The sequence below is a fragment of the Meriones unguiculatus genome, chromosome 17 (genome assembly GCF_030254825.1).
Source record: "Meriones unguiculatus strain TT.TT164.6M chromosome 17, Bangor_MerUng_6.1, whole genome shotgun sequence".
Classification (NCBI taxonomy): Eukaryota; Metazoa; Chordata; class Mammalia; order Rodentia; family Muridae; genus Meriones; species Meriones unguiculatus.
Genome location: NC_083364.1, coordinates 18,173,211 through 18,193,173, shown reverse-complemented (window position 1 = coordinate 18,193,173; position 19,963 = coordinate 18,173,211). Strand labels below are relative to the sequence as shown.

Below are 19,963 nucleotides of genomic sequence, written 5' to 3'. Positions count from 1 at the left end.
TGGACCGCAAATTAATCCCTGCACTTTTTCTGACTCAGCAGGCACTGTCCCTTCTTGTGACAGGGGCTCTAGCATATTAACGAGTGCATTGTGGGATCCCTTGCTTCACAGCTGAAATGACTTCCAGCTCATTCAGCCCAGATTTAAGGTACCAGAGTGATAATCACGACGCATAAGCCATCTCCGTGGGACACTAGTTTTGCTCCCACCTCTCCCAGCTGCACATCATTAACACTTTCCTGGCCTTTTGCGGCGGCAGTGGCCTATTGTGCCAGCATTTGGGAGAAGGCAGGACATCGAAAGTTTAAACGGCTTCCTCTGAGACGGGAAACACCAGCAATTCTGGTCCCCAAAGTAAAGGTTCCAGGGTGAGGACCTGGGATGAGAAGATAAAAACAGAAGTCTGGCATGGGCAAGTCAGTGGTGGTGCCCGCCTTTAATCCCAGCACTGGGGAGGAAAAAGGCAGGCAGACTTCTGAGTTTGAGACCAGCCAGGGCAAGTTCCAGGACAGCCAGGGCTACAGAGAAACCCTGTCTTGGAGGGAAGAAAAAAAGACAGAAAAAAAGAAAGTTTGGCATCAGTGGGCTTTGCATGTCAGAACATGGTCCAGGAACTGAGTCATGTTAGGAGAATTCTGAGTGCCTGAGAGAACACTCTTGAAAACAAGTCTTGGGACTTCAGTGTATTCCGGCTCCTCCCAGCTTTCTTGGATAGGAGTGACTTTACTTCAGATTACTCACTATTGCTAGTTGCTACTCTTATTCAAACAAATGTTTATGCCTCCATGGAAAAAAAATGTTTACTTCTTTAATCTTTTTGTGTGTGTGTGGTTTTTTGTTTGTTTGTTTGTTTTGAGACAGGGTTCCTTTGTGTAGCCCTGGCAACCTTCCTTAAACCTCAGAGCATCTACAGTCTGGGCTCTGAATAAAGCTGGCTATTGCATGAGACTGCAGCCTGCCTCAATTATCAACTCCATTGTCCCAGATCCTACCACATCTAGAGTGGTCACAGGGCTCCACCCCAGACCACACCCTCGCCCTCCCCCCGGGGGTTCTAGGTGGGGTCTCCACCCCTGAGGCACAACTTTAAACACTGCACAGCACTTGTATTTATTGCTGTAATTGTGTTATGGATCCAGAAGACCAAATTGTGTTCTGAGTCCTCCAGCCCCAAGCATGCCCTCACCCAGCGTCCCACACTGCTTCTCTCTCTCTCTCTCTCTCTCTCTCTCTCTCTCTTCCTCTCTCTCTCTCTCAGTGAGCTTGGGGAGTGACAGGAATCAGAGGGCCACAGTGCAGGGAGCTGTGGGGTGAGGGGTGAGCTGGGCTCCACTGCTGAGGCCCAGGCTGGTCTCCCACTGCATGCTGAGTCCTGTTGTTCCTCAGGTGCACGGGAAGGTGGTGATGTCTGTGGCTTCAGCTTGCAGAGGTGAAGGATGGAGACTGAACGTCTGAGCTGAGTCCTCAGCGGCCCTGCGCCTGCAGCCGCTGCATCTGCAGGATCTGGCTGAGAATGCACTGTACGTCCTCGTCCATCTGTCCCTGGGGAGGTGGGAGGTGGGAGGGGACAGAGGCAGACTCCGGTGCACCTGCTGGGTGCTCCCCTGCCCCTTGCAAGTCTCTCAAACCCAAGAGAGCCAGTGCTCCATGAGGAAGGTCCCTGATGCACAGGCATGTTCCCAGAAGCCACAGGCTGGCTCTGAACAGGAGAGACTGGGCCCAGGAGGTGCCAGAATAATGGTAAAGCCAGGTGGGCACCCTTAGGTGGAGTCATGAGGCAGGAGACTCACCTGAATGGCATACAGGAGATGACTTCGGTATAAGGCCACCACAGCGCCATGCTCCCGGGCCTCCTCCTGTGGACACAGAGGAAGGGGAAGGGTCAGAGAGTCAAGGTCATCCATCTAGATAGTGAGTTTGAGGTCAGCCTGGGCTACATGAGACCCTGCCTCACATGAAAGGTGGACAGGGAGGAAGGGAACAAGAAGGGAAGGGAAGAAGGGGATTTGGGAGGGAAGGGGAGAGAACTGGAGGCCCAGCCACAGTGAGACACACCCACACACTCTGCCTGAGTCAAAACCCCAGGTTCAGTGGCTGCTGACGGCTGGATCAGGGAGGTGTGTGTGAGGCACCCTGCCCAGCCTGCATCCTGCCAGCCATGCCCACCAGCACCCTGAACTGCTCTGTCTGTGGCCCCACCACCCCTCCCCTGCTACACAGAGCTAGTACCTCCATCCTGTGCTGCAAAGCTGTCACTTGGCCTCGAAGGGCCTCCTCCTCCTCCTTGGAGCTGGCTGGGGGTGCCTGCTGCGCCTTCAGAGCCTCCTTCAGTGCAAAGACTTCTTTGGACAGATCTGTGATCTGGCAAGGGGCAGGACTCCATGAGCGGCCACGCTGAGCCAGGCAGAAACCAGGGACCTCTGCACCTTTCCTGGGTGGCTTGGAACAGGGTCACTGATTCTTGGGCCAGAACCTAAGCTGACTCAGAACTTCAATTTGTACAGCCCAGGACTGAAAAACCTTCCTCACATTTTTAAATGTTTGGAGAGAGGGGAAAAAAAAAAAACCCCAATCCAATGAAAGATCTATTTTGTGACCCATGAAGGGAATCCAAATCACATTATGACATTTATCAATAAAGTTTTATTGTTACGCTGTTCTGTCTGCTCACAGCAAACAGGAACCACACACTGTGGCCTACAGGTCAGTAAACACTATTTATTTTGGTCCTTCATAGAAAAATGCCCTGGCTCCCCTGATCTTAGGGTCTGTGTTGGCACATCCAGTTAATGACTAGGGTCTGGAGCTGTTTCACCATGTCCAGAACCCATAAAGACAACTTGGGATTTTTATCTCATTTTATGGGAAGCCAAGGTTGGCTTGTGACCTCCGCACATGGACACGCACACACAAAATGATACAACGGGGCTCGTGAGTTGTTTCAGGGATCGAGACACTTGCTGCCAAGCCTGCCTCTCTACCTGAGTTCAGTGCCTGGGACCCACGTGGCTGGAGGAGAAAACGGATCCAGACAAGTTGTCCTCTGACCTCCATGCATGCATGCCCTCACCCCTCACTCAAAATAAATAAATATAAGTAATTTAAAAATGTTTTTAATGTACATATGGTAAACTAAGGCTCAAATCCTGCTCTGACATCACCTCTCTGTGCTTCTTACTTCAAATGGAGATAATTAGGGAGAGCAGAAAGGGTTGGATATCTGTTACCATGGTTAAGATAACCAGATGCACCCACAGCCAGAGCGGCTCTACATGAGATTTTCATCCTTCGCTGTGACTCAGTTTCCCATGTGAGCTACACGCCGAATTCACAAGACCTTGCTGGCTGGGAGGTTCTTCAGGTCTGTGTAACCTCGGCTTGGTGGGCCCTGACAGTGAGCAAGGAGGGAACCCACCTTCTTGTCCTTCTCCTTGGCTTTGTCCAGGGCCTCCTGGGCACGGCTCTGGGCCTGGCGCGCCCTCTCGGCCTCTGTACGAAGCCCGCGGAGCTGCTGCTCGGCCGTGGCCAGCTGGGCCTCGGCCGCGTGCCTCTCGCTCTTCATAAACAATGCCTCACGCTGCACCTGTGGCCCAAGCCCACGTGTGACTCTCGGGACATTTAGACCCCAAAGAGGCTTGGATCCTAGGGCTCTTCCCACCCTTCCATGCTGAGCTGATGCTGTTCCGCCTCAAGGATTCCCACCCAACCCTGGAAACATTCTGGTCCTGCCCACTGGCTGCTTTGTGTCCCTGGACAGGAAGTTGGGCCTCTCTGTGCTCTGGCATCCTCACTTAGTGGAGCAAGCCTGTGATCCAGGTATCAGGAAGCTGAGGCAGGAGGATCTGGAGTTCCAGGGCTACAGTGATTTCAAGGCCAGCCCAGGAACTGAGAGAGACTGCCTGAAAACACACACACACATGCAATCCTTCATAAGGAAGTTGGTTTGGCTTGATTCGGTTTGGTTGAGACAGGGCCTCACTGCACAGCGGTATCAATGTTCTCAGGTGGGACTCAGCGGGTAGAGGGCCGGCCCAGCATGCACCAGGTCTCTGTGTAAACAGGTCTTAGTGGTCATACCTGCCATCCCTCTAATTGGGAGGTAGAGGCAGGAGGGTCATGCGTTCGAGGTCAGTCTGGACCCCATGAACCTCTGTTCTAAAACCGAAACCCAAAAATCAATGAGAAGAAAAAGAGTAAGGCTCTGAGGGTAGGCGCTTGCAACCAAGCCTGACAGGCCCGGTTTGGTCTTCAGGACCCACATGGTAGAGGGTATGGCTCCCATATGTCTATCCCAACATATCATCTGTGGGCACACACTTAGAATTAAATCTAAATAAAAATGTTATGGGCCAGAGAGATGGTGAGGGAGGTAGAGCACTGACTGCTCTTGCATAAGACGAGGGTTCGATTCCCAGCACCCACGTGGCGGCTCATGTGTAACTCCAACTTTCCCGTGAATCGGACGCCCTCTTCCGGCCTCGCGGCCGCAGACAGACACGCGGACAGACACCCACGCAGAACTACACGGTGAGGACAGCCTGGTGCAGACGCTCACCTGGAAGACCTCCGCGCTCGTCCTCTCGTGTCTGCGCGCCAGCTCCGCCAGCTGCGCCTGCAGCTGGGCCACGTGCTCACGCAGGGCACCCAGCGCGTGCTCGTGCTCGTCCGCAGGCACCGAGGCCCCGCGCACGCGCTCCAGCTCCTCGCGGGCGGCGGCGAGGGCGGCCCTGAGTTCCGCAGCCTGAGCCTCGGCGACCGACAGCGCCCGGCGCAGCTCGGCGGCCTCCGCGCCTGCGCGCTCGCCCGTGGCCGTGGCCGTGGCCAGCAGGTCCCGGAGCGCCTCCAGCTCGCGGCTCCGCCCCCGCGCCGCCTCCTCCGCCTCCGCCTCCGCCTCGGCGAACCGGCCCCTCGCGGCCTCCAGCTCGGCCGCCGCCTCCCGTTCCCGCCGGCGCAGCGCCTCCTCCAGGCCGCGGATCCGGGTCTCCAGCTCGGCCTGCAGCGCAGCCGCCGCCGCCCCCGGGGGCAGGACCTCAGCGCAGGGGTCCGTGGCCTCCTCCGTCCCAGGGGCCTGCGCGCCCGTGGCCTCCAGTGCCGTGGGCTGGGCGCCAGTGGCGTCCGTCACAGTTCCCTGCGTGCTAGTGGCCTCCACTGCCGTGGCCTGCGCTCCTGTGCTGTCTGCTGCCTCCATGGCCTGCGCTCCAGTAGCCTCGGCTCCTGTGGCCTCCACGGTGTTGGCCTCCACTGCTGTGGATTCTGTTGCCTGAACTCCTGTGACCTTCACTCCTATAACGTCCGCCACTGTGGCCTGCACTCCCGTGGTCTTCACTTCCGTGGCCTGTGCGCCTGTGGCCTGCACTCCCGTATCCCGCACTTCCTTGGCCTCTGCTCTGGTGGCCTCCATGTTTCTCATCCCTGGTGCCGGGAGCCCTGCTTGTTCCGCATCCTCTCCATCAGTCTTCATTCCTGGATTCTCTTTCCTGCCCGAAGCCTCTGCCGCCACTGGCTCACTTTCAGCATTGTCGCCTACAGCTTTCGCATCTTGGGCCTCAGTCACAGCGGCTCTAGTGTCCATGGCCTCCGCTGACACTCCATCTTTCCCCGTGGCCTCTGAACCTGCAGCCTGAGGCTCCGTGGGTGCCACTTCTGAAAGCCTGGCTTCGCTGTTCACGATGCTCACGGAGCCTCCGGCTTGGAGTTCAGTTCCATTTGCAGTGGTATCTGGATACGTGGTGCCATTGACACTGGGTCCATTCTGGATGGTGATACCCTTGTCCTTGCTCTCCGGGTGTGCGGTCTCTTCCCCAGGAGCCCTGGGCAGCGCCCTCTGCTGCTGCAGCTCATGCATGGCCTCTGCGTGCTGCCGCCGGAGCTGCTCAAGCTCTGCCCGAAGGGAGTCGTACAGGACTAGGGGGACGACGTCAGGCTGACTGTCTTCCACCATCTGTGCCTCGTCCTTCTCAAACTCCTCAAGGATCTGAGAGTGGGGAGGCAGGCAGGCTAGGAGGCGGCCTCCCCGTGTTCCCCGCCACCCCCAAGGCCCCAGATTCCATTGCCTCAGATTCCCTACCTGGACCTTCTCCAGCAGCTCCTGGTTCTTCCTGGTGAGCTGAGCCACCTGCTCCTGTAGGGAAGCCACTATCTCCTCAGCCGATGGACTCAGATTCTTTGACAGCACTGCTTCAGCTCCTGACGGAGTCGGGGAAGAGCACTGAGTCAGGCTGGGGGCGTACACCACGAGGGCAGAGACAGGAGCCATTCAGCGTGGACCTCCCCTTGCCTTGGACAGGTGCGGGAGGGGCACTCACTGCTTGTAGCGCCCTCTTGGCATCACACTTCCCGTCCGTGGAAGGCTATGGCTGTGGCTCTGTCTCCACGTGGCCATCCACCCCTCAGAATCCCAGGTGGGCAGCGGTGAGGGTGTGGGGTTCAGAACTCACCTGGGAAGTCCGGCATCTCGCCCTCCTCATCCTGCAGGGTGGCTACGTCATAGCTGGTGTTTTCTCTCTCATTCTGGGGTCGGGATACAAAGTAGACCTTCAGGTCCTGCCCCTTGGCACTCCAGTCACCTCCCAAACTGACAGGGGACTGTGAGGTCCATATATCCACACAACACTATGGAGACTCCCACGGTGGAATGGCTGTATTCAGTGAGCATCCAAAATGCCCTTCCACCTCCTAATGAGCCGGGCGCATGCCTTTAATCCCAGCGTTCAGGGGGGCAGAGGCAGGGGGACCTCTGAGTTCCAGGCCAGCCTGGTCTACAGAGTGAGTGAGTCCAGGGCAGCCAGGGCTACACTGAGAAGCCCTGTGGGGCGGGGGGAGGAACAGGGGTGGACCGGGGCCTTTGCACACGCTAGGCAAGGACTCGAGACTGAAGGCCATTCCCAGCATAGGATCAAGGTTCTGGGTTCGTGTCCCAGCACCTTCCAAAGTAGACGCTCATCTCTGTGTGTCTGTGTATTTCACATCTGGCCAGGACCTTGAGGTTGCACCATGGCGCCTGGTTGAAGCTCCGGCACCTCAGGGTTGGCCTGGCGCGGCAGAGACTCCTCCACACTCACCAAGCCCCTCCCACCCATCCTGTCTCCACCAACCCCTGCCCTGGGTCTTCCCGTTCCTTTCTCTGGCCCAGCCCTATGCAGTGATCCCGCCATTTGTCCCTCCTAGGACGGGCACCACACACTTTGATGATGCCCTGCTCCTACCCTTTCCAAGTCCTCACACTTCCCCACACCTCCACTGCCATCCCAGGCCCCAGCCCACCCAGCCTCTTGCCCTGCCCACACAGCAGCACCCTCACCCCTCAGGCCCCTCCGGCTGAGGCTCTCGCTCCCAGGCCCCCCTACCTCCAGCAGGGACAGGCGGCTCTGCAGGCTCTCTACCTCCCGGCCCAGGCTCTCCTTCTCCTCCTGCTTCTCTGCTAGCAGCTGTTGCAGCTCCTGCACCTGCAGAGGTGGTAGGTGAGCACCTGAGGACACTGGACCCCTGGAGCCTGGCATCCGAGCACCCTCCCTCCCAGGCACTGTCTGTGCCCTCCCCACCTACCTGTCTCTCCAGGCTGTGTACTGAGCTGGCCTCTGCCTCCAGGGGCTGTGGGCGGAAGTGGTTGGGGCTGGACAGGGCTGGCCAGCTATGTGCCATCCAGTGCCTGGCAGCCATCTCTCTATTCTCCACGTACAACGAGCACCTACTGTGTGCCACGCTGACTGGGCATTCACGCTGTGTGTCAGACCCCATTCTGTTCTCTCACTTTACTCAAGGTGCTTTGGCCCAGGGCCTGCTCCATAGCAGATCCTGTGCCAGGTCATTCATTCCTTCACTCATTCATGCCTTCACTCCGCACCATGCGCCCGTCATTCATCCAGTGTTCTGTGCTCTAAGCTCAGAACCCTCACCTGCCCTCATGGGTGCACATTTGAGTGGTGGAGTGCCATGGAGAGAATGAAAGAAGCTGAAAATGAGGGTACAATTTTAACTAAGGTGGGCAGGGGAGGTGCAGGTTGGGAAAAGGCAGAGGCTGTGAGGAAGGGAGCCTTGAGGACAGCTGGAGGGGCAGCCGTTCTTACTGCACACAGCATGGGCAAAGGCCCTGCGCAGGACAGAGTCTGGATCGTTGGAAGGCCAGTGAGGGGGCCGAGTGTCAGGAGCAAAGGGAAGGCAGGAAAGAGGGAGAACGAAGGACAGGAAGTACGGCATGGGTTCCCAGGGAGTTGCTCCCCCACCCAGACCACAGGCCCTGCAGCCCCTCACCTCCTTCCTTCTTCGCTCCTTGTGCTGTTCCAGGCCCCTGATCTTCTGCAGGAGCCGGCCTCTCTCTTGCCTGAGGCGCACGATCTCCTCATAAGCATCCCGGTCGTCCTTTCCCCCCAGCACATCAGGAGACAGCGCTTTAGGTGAAGTCTCTAGGTGGCACCGCCCTCCCCCAGGCTACCCCCATCTCTTACAGGAACAGGTGTGCTGGCCGGAGGCTGGGGTGCCTTCCTCTTCTTGGGGGCCCCTCGCTTCTCATGGCTGGACACTGAGTTCTGGTGTGGGCACAGGGGAAGGTAGGACCCGGGCACAGGCCAGGATCCACACAGGGGTTGCAGTGTAGCCAGCCCCCAGCAGCCTCCACTGCCCCTGACTTCCTATGCACTGATAGGCCCGTGTCCTCCCCACTCATTGTAGATCCCCCTGGCTCTATCGGCTTCTGGGTCATTTTGTATTCCCTGTGAAGCCAGAGACACAGAAGACCAGGGAGCATGGGAATAGAAAGTGGCCAGGCCAGCCTCTTCCTCAGCCTGAATCAGCCTTCAGCTGTACCATCCCCAGCGTGTAGGATTGCCAGCATTCACGTGACCGCCACAGGAGTGTGTGTACAGGGCAAGGGACTGTCACACCTTCCAGGTTCCTACCTGAGATGAGGCCTCTCCGGAATCATCCTCTAAAGAGGCTGGGGAGAGAGGGGAAACTGAGTCGGGCACCTAGTTCTGCATTCTCAGCTCCAGGAAGGCCCCTGGTCAGCCCGGGGTATTCAGAGGGCTCTTCTGAAGCCTAAGTGCTTTTTTTGTTCATACTGAGAATCTCAGTCTGTAGCCCAGGCTAGCCCCAAACTCAGATCTAACTGCTCTACTTTCCTGGCTGTGGACCACAAAACCCAGCCTCTGATTCAGGGACATTAAGGTAGAAACCTACATAGGCGGAATCCTGGGTAAGAGGGGCCTTGAAACTCTCAGAAACTGAGGGCAATGGAGCTTCCAGGTTGGGCTGGGCGTGTGGATTGCCATCTCTTAGAAAAGGGAGAGTCTCTATACTAAGGGGGCTCCTTGAAAGTGCCCTGAGCAGGGGAGACATGAAAATGCTCAGACTTGGTAGACTGGGGTGTCTCAAAACTATCAGTAAGCAAATAAGGGGATGACTAGAAACTGCCCACAAGGAGAACAGGGATAGGCTTGCACACCACTGGGAGGGGAAGGGCGCCCGGCACACTCCTGTAGAAGCTGCAAGATGACTTTGTCCCCAGTCAGGGCCCCGTAGTGAGTGGCGTCCTGGCCCAGTGCATCAGTGATGCCCAGCTGGGCCCCACCCTGCAGGAGCACCTCGACGGTCTCGGGGCTGGCCCCCTCACACGCCAGCATCAAGGCTGTCCTGTGGAGTAAAGGGTCTGCTGAGGGGCGGAGACTTGTCGCCAGCCCCTGCACCCAGGCTGGGAAGGGAGGAAGAGGGTCACCAGCTCAGCAAGGTCCAGATACTTGCCCCAAGTCACACGGCATATGATGGTCAGGAGGGAAGGTGCTCACCTGCCTTGCAGGTCCTGGTCATTTATGGCAGCCCCCTGCTGTAGGAGGAGGCGGCACAGATCTGTGTGACACATCTGAGCCGCTATGATGAGGGGCGTGGCGCCCGACTGGTGGGGAGGATGACATGACATGAGTGATGGCTGCCCTAGAGTCTCACCCACACTTTGCAGATGATGCCTGGAATGCCGCCCGTGGTGAGGACCTACCACAAGAATAACACTGTACCCTCCCCGCCCCCGACACGATCCCAGCAGCTCACCCGGTCCCGGGGGTTCATATGTGCCTTAAAGGAACAGAGCAGCTTTGAGCAGGAGAGACAACCACCAGCCGCTGGGGAAGACAAGAGAGAGGAGAGTGGGCCGGAGAGGCAGCTGCTTGCCAGGAACACCACTGTGTTTGTCGCTGAGGTGGAGTCACAGTCTGTAGCCTAGGCTGGCCTGGAACTCACTGTGCAGCGTGGTGGCTAATACTGGTCACCCTAGCAGCTGCGAGGCCCAGGTTGGAGGAGGGCTGCACATTAGGAGCTACAGGGTGAGACCATGCCTCAACCAAAACCTCAGCTCAATAGTTAGAGCACCAGCTGCTCCTGCAGAGGACCCAGGTTCAATTCCCAGCACCCACATGACATCCCTCAACAGTCCTGACTCCAGATCCAGGGGATCCAATGCCCCCCTTCTGGCCCCTGATGGCACCAGGCACTTATGTGGAACAGGCATCCACACAAGTAAAACACACACACATAAAAAAATAATAATAAAATATTTTTTGAAAGAATTTAAAATAAAAAACCTAAAAAAAAAAATAACAACAGCTAGCTCAGAAAGATGGTAAAGATGCTTGCTGTAAAGACCTGAGTGCAGTCTCCAGGACCCACCCGGTGCAAGAGAAAGTCAGCTCCCAAGAGTTGTCTTCCGCTTGCCGCTCAAGCGTCATGACATGAATGATGCTTCCCTCACGCCATATGAATAAATGCAACTCAGTTTTTAAGATATCCCTAGAGGGCCTGTGGCACTGATACCACCTGCCCGTGCCACTCCTACCGGTGCTCCCAAAGTCAACCCAAGTGTGCTGGCCCCTGGCCCTGGCAGGACATGGGCTCCAGTAAGTTCCTGGCTGCTCTGCGTGGGAAGCCTGGGTCTGGGGGTGTGCTGGAGGGGCTACCCAGGAGATCCTGGACGGAATTAGAATGCTAGGCCCCAGCCTCGTCCACCACAGGCTGTGCTTTGGGGTCCAAGAAATAGGGTTCTTCCACTGGTACATGAGCCTGACTCTGTGCAATAGCAAAAGGGCCTGGTTCAGGTGGGGACTGCATTCGAGCTGAGCCCTGGGCTGCACACAGGTCAGAACAAGAAAAGCAACTGGAGATGGTGGCCCACATCCGTCACCCAGAAACTGAGGCTGACCCAGTAGGACCCCAACTTCAAGGCTAGCCTAGTCTACAGAGAGACTCTCTATCAAAATAAGTAAGGTCAGGGCTGGGAAGATAGCCAGTCTCTAATCTCTAAGAGTGAGCTCCTGAGTTAATTCCCCCGCCCACATAAGTCAGGGATGGGGTGCATCTTTGTGAGCCCAGCACCAGGGAGGCATCCAAAGCTTACAAGAGGATCCAAAGTTTACTGGTCAGCCAGCCTAGCTTACATTGTGAAGACCAGGTTCAGAGAGAGATGCTAGCTCAGAGGGGGGAGGACTGCCTGACAACCCCACCCAGAAAGACACATGGACACACATGCCATAAAAGACTAAGAAAAGCTCAGGACCTGCAGGTCAGAGGTAGAGCCCTCCCCTGCACCCCCACCCCACCCCTCGCTAGAATATCCCAGTGAGGGATGGGGCCGTGGTCAGGGATGAAGCCCCGCCTAGGACTCCCCAGTGAGGGGCTGGCAGAGAGCCTTCCTTGAATTTCAGAGGCCCTGGCTGCCCACCTGCATGGTGTAGGGCTGTCCACCCACTGCTGTCCTCAACGTCCACCACGCAGGAAGCCTGGAAAGGAGTGACAGGTGATATCATCTCTGTTTCCTGAGCGGCTGATTCCTCCCGTCCCCCTGCTCTCTTGGGCTGTCTCTCGCCTTCTGTTCGTTAAATTGCTATTCTGTTGCCTTTGTTTCTGTGTGTGTGCATGCCTACTTTCGGCACAGCATGTTTCAAGGGGTTCCCAAGGAACAAAATCAGAGCTCATCAGGCTTGGGGCAAATGCTTCTACCTCCTGAGACATCTCTCACTGACCCACAGATTCGTTGTTTTTAAGATTTATTTTATGTTGTGTCTGTGTGTGCATGCCCATGCCTAAATCCATGAGTGCAGTGCCTGGGATGACCAAAAGGGGGTGTCAGTCAGATCTCCTGGAACTGGAGTTATGCGCGGTTGTGAAATGCCATGAGAGCGCTGGGAATTGAATCCCGGTCCTCTGCAAAAGCAGCCAGTGCTCTAACCACTGAGCTGTTTCTCCAGCCCCTTGGGCTCTTTTTCTTCCTTTCTCCATCTTTCTGACCTGAGAACCCAAGTTCCAGCCCTCCTGGTGACCCTGCTCTGATGACAGTAACAAAAAGGGGCAGGGCTGAGGGCCAGGAACAGCTGGGGATTAGGGAGGTAGCTGGAGTTCAAGTGCACAGAGGATGGGTATCAGGACCTCCAGGAGTTGCTTCAGGCACTCAGGGTGCCCATACTTGGCTGCCAGGTGAAGGGCATTGTAACCTAGGGGGGAAGAGAAGGGCAGATGTCCTCCAGGTGTGACCAGCTTGCTCCCCCGCCTGAACTTTCAGACTCAGCTGCTTCTTAAACCATTCTGCTTCCACAGACTTTTCTACTGCAGTATTTGTTTGCTATCTTTGTTTTTGAGACGGTGTCCCAAGTAGCCCAGACTGGTCTGGAACTCACAGGGATCAACCGGCCTGTCTCTGCCACCTGGATGCTGCAATCAAAGGTTTTATTTATTTATTTTTTTTTTTGGCACAGTCTCATATACCTCCGGTTGGTCTCCAGTTCATAAGTATCTGAGAATCACCTTGAACTCCCAATCCTCCTGCCTCCACACCAGTGCCAGACGACAGGCGTGTGCCATTGGTGCGGAGGACAGACCTCAGGGCTTCCCTCTTATTCGGTGAATGTCCAACCTTCTGAGCTACACTGCAGTGTGGACAGCCAGACCTGTGGTCCCTGCCCTAGTCAGCCCTGCCGCCCACCCAGGGGCGTGTCTGGAAGTACCTGCTCCGTCCGTGCTCATGACATCAGCGCCCTGAGCCAGCATCACCTCCAGGCAGCCCGCCGAACCCCTCATGGCTGCTAAGTGGAATCTAGAGGCAGGGGTCAGGGGTCAGACCCAGAAGTGTGCAAAGCCACCCCAGCCCAGGCTTGGGCACTCACGCAGACTTGCCCTCGGGGTCCAGTTTTGTGGGCACCAGCCCCTTGTGGGCGATCAGCGAGGCCACTCTGGCGACATCGTTGTTCTCCACAGCCTGAAGCAGGCGCTGGTCGCTTTTGCCCCAGTCTTGGCCCTGCAGCGGCACACCCAGAGCGAGGGACCGAGTGGGCCACTCTCCCCTCCCCACCGAGGAACATCTGCTCCGAGCTCTCACCCACCCACCCCTGGGCACTTGCCTGACGCCTGCCTCTGGCTGCGGGTTTCGGGATAGGGCACGGGCCACAGGGCGGGCAGGAGCCGAGGTCGGTGGGGCTGAGCCGGAGCTGTGGGGTAGGTGGTCCTGGGCTGGGGGCTTCGAGACGGCGTCTCTGAAACCTGCATCCCCCAGCATGTATCTCCAGGCCCACCACCAGAGCGGCTTCCAAACACCAACCCTCAAACCACCTCCCCTCAGTGTGCCTTAATCCTAAATTGCTTTTATTCTCGACGGGGTTTCTCTGTCCTGGACTCGCTTTGTAGACCAGGCTGGCCTCGAAGTCACAGAGATCCGCCTGTCTCTGCCTTCCCCAGTCCTGTGGTCACAGGCATGCCTCACCGCGCCTGGCTCCAGCATTTCTTCAGTGGACCAGGCTAGTCCGAAACTCACAGAGATAGGCCTGCCTCTGCCCCAAAGTGCTGGGATTAAAGGTGAGGTCCTCAATGCCCCAGCTCTGGTTTCGGTTTTAGAGTAACAGTCGGTGTCATGTAGCCCAGGCTGGCCTCAAATTCCCTGTGAGTCAAGGATCACTGATGCTTCTGCTTTTCCCTCCCCAGGGCTAGGATAAAAGGTGTGGACCGTGGGATGGAAACCAGGGCTGGGTGGCTACTAAACTCTGCCCGCTGGGCCGTCGCCAAGCCTTTCACATTTATTTTACTGTTGTATAGTTTTTGGAGACAGGGTGTCACTATGTCACTCAAAGATCCCTGCCTCAACCTCCGAATGCTTTTGCAAACCATCCTCCAGTGCCCACTGAGCCCACGACCTCACCCCCGCCCTTCACAGCTGCTTTGCCAAAGCTCCATCATCCCCCAGCAGCACTCGCAGCCCAGCTGCACGGACAGTTCCCAAGTCACTGTCCGCAGTGTCCTCCAAGCCGGGCATCCCGCAGTGCCCTGCAGACCCCAAGTCCGCACAGACTCCCAGGGCGCCGCCCTCCGCGCCCTGCCGGGGGACCCCAGGTGCCCCGCCCCGCCGAGCATCTTCCCAGGAGTAAGGGGAGGGCGCAGAGGGACCCAAACGCCTACCGCGGAGGAGGACGTAACTGCGCACAGGCACAGCTGCTTCATGGCAAACAGGAGAACGGCGGGGCCAGGACAGGCCGCTCCTACCTCCCCAGGCTCGCGGCCCCGCCCTCATCCTCCGGCACGGGACCCTCCCCCTCCTCTCAAGGTTCAGCACCCCCTTCCACCTCTGACCACCTCACCAGGCACAGGCCCCGCCCAGCTCCTCCCCAAGATCAGCACTCTCCTCCCCCGCCCCACACGCCTCACCGGCTCAGGCCCCGCCCACATCCTTTCCTTCTTCCAGGCTGCTTCCCCTTTCCCCACGCCCTCCCACCCGCGGTGTGGCCCGCTCTCCATCGCCCCACCTGCAGGCCCCGCCCCCTCTCCTACCGCTCGGTTCCTGTTGGGTGCCAGCCCCCTAGCGCTTCACCTTGCGCTTCTTCCTGGCAGGTGGCCCATTATCTTCCATTCATTCATACATTCACGCCTATCTTTCATTCATTCATTCGTTCACCCATCATTCCACACATTCATTCTCTCCAACACTCATTCATACATTTGTTAATGTTTTCATACACCCATGCACTAACCCATCTTTTCATTGGCAGATGCATTGGCTCACTCATTCCTTCACCCACTTACACATCCTCTCTCATCCATTCACTTCTTCCCTGGCCTACCGGTCCATCCATGACTCCTTCATCCTTGGCTCCCGTCCAGCGGCCCTCGAGACACTTGAACCCCAAGCCTGCCCCGCCGGTATTCACCTATGGGATTGACCTAGACCTCACCCGCCCTCTTCACGTGCACAACGGGTTTCGCATAGACTTGCCAGACAGCTCTGGAGACCGAGCGGAGCCTGGGCCGGACGCGCCTCCCTGCACAGGCCCGTTTCTCAGTGAGCATGCAACAAAAGCTTCTCGTCGCTCAGCAGGCACGCGGAGCCGGGCCTGCGCACAGCTCCCAGGCTGGGCCGTGGGAATCAGTGCATGCATCATTAGATCAGCTGAAAGAGAGGAACGTGCAGCCCCCATTTCTGCTCCAGGAAACTACTCCCGCCTTGTCTGGAATTAGAGCCCTCCACAAAGGACCCCCAGAGGCATCCCTGGCCCCCGGCCTGACACCCAGAGGAAGGGCAGGGGAAGTTGGCACCACGATATTGAGTGATTGCTGAATGCCTTTGGGGACAGGGGAGCAGGCAGCAACACAAGAGAGTAGCTGTGGGATGGAAGTCCCAGAGAGGCAGAACTTGGAGTGAACTGAGGAGTTTACTCGGTTGCCTTGCGAGCACACCCGCGCGCGCACACACACACACACACCAACTTTTTTCTAAGAGAATACTGAGCACCCCTTTAATCCCAGCATTTGAGAGGCAGAGGCAGGAGGATCTCTGAGTTTGAGGCCAGCCTGGTCTACAGAGTGAGTTCCAGGACAGCCAGGGCTACACAACCACCTTTAAAAGTATCTGTCATTGCACTGGAGGGATTTTCCTCAAATAAGGTCCAAAGATCAAAGAGGGCGCCCCCAGACGGTACTTCCCATGTATGCAAGGGAAACTGGGGCCTAGAGCCCACTGCACCCTTGCAGAGGTCTTGGAGGACAGCATGAGAACTGGGGCCCAAGCTAACATTTGCTGGGTGCAGCCTGGCGTTTGGCCACCACAGGAGGGGACCCCGAGGCCTAGGGCAGCTCCCAGGCAGCCGTGGGTGTTCGCTTTCTTCCCTAGGGGCTGCAGTGACAAAAGCCGGGCTTCACTCTGGCTGCCCAGTGGAAACCGGAGAAGGGCGGGCAGAGGTGGTGCAGGCTGGTGCAGGCTGGGAGGGGAGGTCCAGACCTGCCATCTGCTGCCCAGGCTGGCCCAGTGCCAACACCCCTGCCCCTTCAGTGCCCCACAGAAACACACACTCGTCTCAAACTAGGTGTCTCTTGCCAGAGGTGGGATGCAAGGTTTTGAAATAATTAAGCTTTTTAAATAGGTGGATCTTTTGCAAGACGGTTTCTCTGTGTAGCCCTGGCTGTTCTGGAACTCTGTAGACCAGGCTGGCCTCGAACTCAGAGATCAGCCTGTCTCTACCTCCCGAGTGCTGGGATTAAAGTCTTGTGCCATCACAGCTGGCCTAATTCAGCTTTTCAGAAAATACGTTTTTATTAATTTAAAAATGACAGTAACGTGTGTGATGCACACATGCACGGAGACAGAGGTCGGGGGACAATTTTGTGGAGTCATCTTCTCCTTCCACCATATGGGTTCTGAGAACTAAACTCAGGAGAGACGGCTCAGCTGTTAGAGCACTGGCTGCTCCTCAGAGGATCCGGTTTGGTTCCCAGCACCCACATGGTGCCTCACAACCACCGGTGACTCCACTTCCTTAGTGACCCGACGCCCCCTTCTGGCCTCTGGGGGGATTGCACCCACGTGCACAGACGGACATGCGGGCAACACTGCCCCCACACAAAATCATAAACTAGACTTTTAAAACCCTCAGGTCTGCACGATCGGCTGCAAGCACCTTTCCCCGCTGAGCCATCTTGCCAGCCTCTATTCAGCTTTTGCAATGACTTGATTTCCAACTGACTGCGATAACCAGAGATTCTAAAAAAAAAAACCAAAAAAAAAAAAAAAACTTACCTGAGGCAATGAGGGACCAGGTGGAAAATATTAGGGGCCAATCCAGCCTTACTGTGTAGGAAAGCATCCGCGCTCTCTCTCTCTCTCTCTCTCTCTCTCTCTCTCTCTCTCTCTCTCAACAAACCCTTCCACCGCCGCTCCCCCTGCAGGTCACACCCACTGGCACTCAGCTCCCACAGAAGGCAGGCGTATTGCTTTCTAGCTGTGTGACTTCGGAGGCTTCCACACCCTCCCTGAGCCTCCCTGCGTGTTTCAAATGCAAACGATATAAGTCCATTCCTTGAAGACTCAGTGTGAGCGGGCGGCCAGGACTCACAGCGCAGAGCACTTAAATTCAGACCGATTAAAATGAAAACGGCTGGAGAGAGTTGGCTGTCTCTCAGCGACTCCTCGCCAGGATGTACAAAGGCCCTGCTTCCACCTGGGGGAGGCGGCAGGGGAGGGAGGGAACGAGGCCACGGTGGCCACTATGACCTGGAGTCGGGGTGGGAGAACAGAATTGGGCCGTCGGTGGGAGTCGGAGGACCCAAGCGCGAGGTCAGCATTTGGCTCTGAGAAACTGGACCATGAAGCTGGGGCCACAGGAGGCGGGGAGAAGAAGGTGGAGCCTAGAGACAGAGCCATGGGCCCGCGGGTTCTGAGCCGCAGTGGGGGCTCGAGCAGGAGGTCAGACTGGTGGACTCACGCCCTCCGCCAGGCCTGCAGACTCACCTCTGTCTTCTTGAACCGCGCACGCAGGGTCTTCATCACGCCGGCTGGGGCCTCTAGTCCTGTAGCTGAGGAATGCGTGGGTGGGTGAGGGGTGCGGTGCTTGCGCGGTTAGCCACAGCACAGCCGGGCAGATCACCTGTCTGCGGTGTATCGCGCAGTTACTTGCCCTCTCTGAGGAAACTGTCCTCAGCTGTAACAGAGACAATGACTCCTCCGTGGCTGGGCAGCTGTGAGTACTCTCTGCAGTCCCCGGAAGCGGGGCTGACGGACAGTAATGTGCACGCATCACCACAACCACCAGCAGCTCACACTACTCTGCTGTCTGGTATTTGTGCAATGCCATGAACTAACACACACACACACACACACACACTTCTTTGTGTAACTCCTGTTCATAGAAGCCCACGGGCTGACCAGTGCTGCCTGTCTCTCCCAGATGGAACTAACTCTACCTTCCAAAATGGAGCATCCTGCACTCTCCCTGTCTGGGTCTCTTCCTCTACCTCTAACCTGGCTTCTCAGGTAATGGAGCTGCAGGGGAGGGGACACTGCACAGTCAGTCCTTGCAGGAAAGTCCAGTCACAACTGTCACGGCTCAAGAGCCATCTATTCAGAGCACAACCTCCCACCCCCACCCACCCATCATCCACCCATCATCCACCCGTCCACCCACCCACCCATCCACCCACCCATCCACCCACCCATCCATCCACCCATCCACCCATTCATCCATCCATCCATCCATCCACCCACCCATCCACCCATCCATCCATCCACCCACCCATCCTCCCACACCCACCCATCTATCCATCCACCCAACCACCCACCCACCCATCCATCCATCCATTCACCCACCCATCTATCCATCCACCCATCCATCCATCCACCCACCCATCCGTCTGTCCATCCGTCTGTCCATCCGTCCATCCATCTGTTCTTCCACCCATCCACCCACTGATCCTGCCTCCTCTACTAATCAGTGTGACGGTTCATTGTCACCCCACACTGTAAAGTTCAATCACACCCAAGGGTGGGTAACAGGACACCCAATAGAGTCGTCTACATGTTTCCAGTCGGGAGGGAATGTGTCATGGCGTTGAAGAAAGCCTGTGAATTAGAGGTCTCCCTCCTGGAAGAGGTGACCGCAGCCCAGGTCCAGTGGCCTGTGGGTTCACACAGTGGTTCAAGGAGGAGACTGCGCACTGCGCCAGGGCCGCGACTGGCGGGTGGGGTGTGTGGACCTGTCACGAGCGTGCAGGTGGATGTGTTCGGAGTGTCGCAGGTAGCACCCCATGGCACAACACCAGCACCCAGGCCTCCCCTTTCTCGGGACCCAGGGCAAGGTCTGCCTTGGCCTCCCTCACCCTTATGCCCCTACCTCAGGGCACTCCAGGCTGGAACCCAGCGTCCACCGCAGCCTCTCTGGTTACCCGCTCCAGCTGCAAGCTGCCAGCAGCAGAGTCGGGGTGACACCCGATCAGGTTGGGGGGGAGGGTGGAGCGTCTGTCCCGGGGGACGGGATGAGCAGGGGAGGAGACAGCTGCTGTTGGCCAGCGTGCTCAGGTGGGCACGGCCTCTCCCACTGGTCTGTGCGCTCCTGCGTCCTGGAAGCCTTTCTGGGGGTCCCCACAGGGCGGTCAGGAGGCTCCTGTAGTCACGTAGTGCCCTTCACCCGGGGCCCTACGCACCATCACCATGACCTAGTGCTGAGTCTGTGACCACCAACAGGCAAGGGGTCAGGAGGGTGCCTCCCAGTCTTTAGATGGCCACAGGTTTGTGCGCCCTCGGTCTCCCCTCTTCATCTCTTTCCCTGTATGTCTGGGCACCTCTGTGTGGCTCGGTTCTGGGGACCTGACCCCCAGGGATGCTGTGTGCCATCGCAGGAAGCGCACCGCAGAAACTAAACGGGAAATGTTAGCAGGAGTCCGGGGATCACCACTCATTTTAGCCTAAGGCGCAGAGTCCCACGGCAGAGCCGCCAAGAGTGGCTTCAAACTCGCTGTCCCTCCCACCAGCACGCGGGCGGGACTCTGCCCACGGAGTAGAGCCCTAAGGGGTTTGCTTTGGCTTGGTTTCAGAGTTTTGTTGCCGATTTTGTTTCTGTTTTGAAACAGGGTCTCACTACACAGCAGTGGTGGGAGCGGGGACTCGCAATCCACCTGCCTCGGCCCCATCAACTTCCCGGCTCTGGTCCCCTACAGCCCGCGCCCAGGCCTGAGGAAA

At 57.3% G+C, this 19,963-nt stretch overlaps 1 protein-coding gene across 13 annotated transcripts; it reads right to left on the bottom strand.

Moving 5' to 3' along the window:
* Positions 1 to 1,094: 1,094 nt before the first annotated feature.
* Ankrd24 (ankyrin repeat domain 24) lies at positions 1,095 to 19,258 on the bottom strand. 13 transcript variants are annotated; one of them, XM_060371205.1, is made up of 22 exons: positions 19,119 to 19,258; positions 17,741 to 17,805; positions 13,374 to 13,460; positions 13,140 to 13,270; positions 12,981 to 13,069; positions 12,406 to 12,470; positions 11,702 to 11,759; positions 10,039 to 10,109; positions 9,780 to 9,886; positions 9,440 to 9,627; positions 8,895 to 8,932; positions 8,445 to 8,525; positions 8,251 to 8,358; positions 7,546 to 7,590; positions 7,347 to 7,445; positions 6,438 to 6,510; positions 6,068 to 6,186; positions 4,556 to 5,974; positions 3,416 to 3,583; positions 2,230 to 2,361; positions 1,791 to 1,856; positions 1,095 to 1,542 (listed from the first exon to the last, which is right to left on the bottom strand). In XM_060371205.1, exons 2-22 carry the CDS (start codon positions 17,774 to 17,776, stop codon positions 1,465 to 1,467), a joined length of 3,258 nt encoding a protein of 1,085 aa, XP_060227188.1. In that variant the 5' UTR covers positions 17,777 to 17,805; positions 19,119 to 19,258; the 3' UTR covers positions 1,095 to 1,464. The 13 variants fall into 13 exon arrangements, with proteins under 13 accessions (XP_060227188.1, XP_060227186.1, XP_060227184.1 ...); XM_060371203.1 differs by lacking the exons at positions 17,741 to 17,805; positions 19,119 to 19,258 and adding an exon at positions 15,192 to 15,340 and having other exon boundaries at positions 1,095 to 1,536; positions 13,150 to 13,270; XM_060371201.1 differs by lacking the exons at positions 17,741 to 17,805; positions 19,119 to 19,258 and adding an exon at positions 15,192 to 15,337 and having other exon boundaries at positions 13,150 to 13,270.
* Between the last annotated feature and the right edge of the window lie 705 nt (positions 19,259 to 19,963).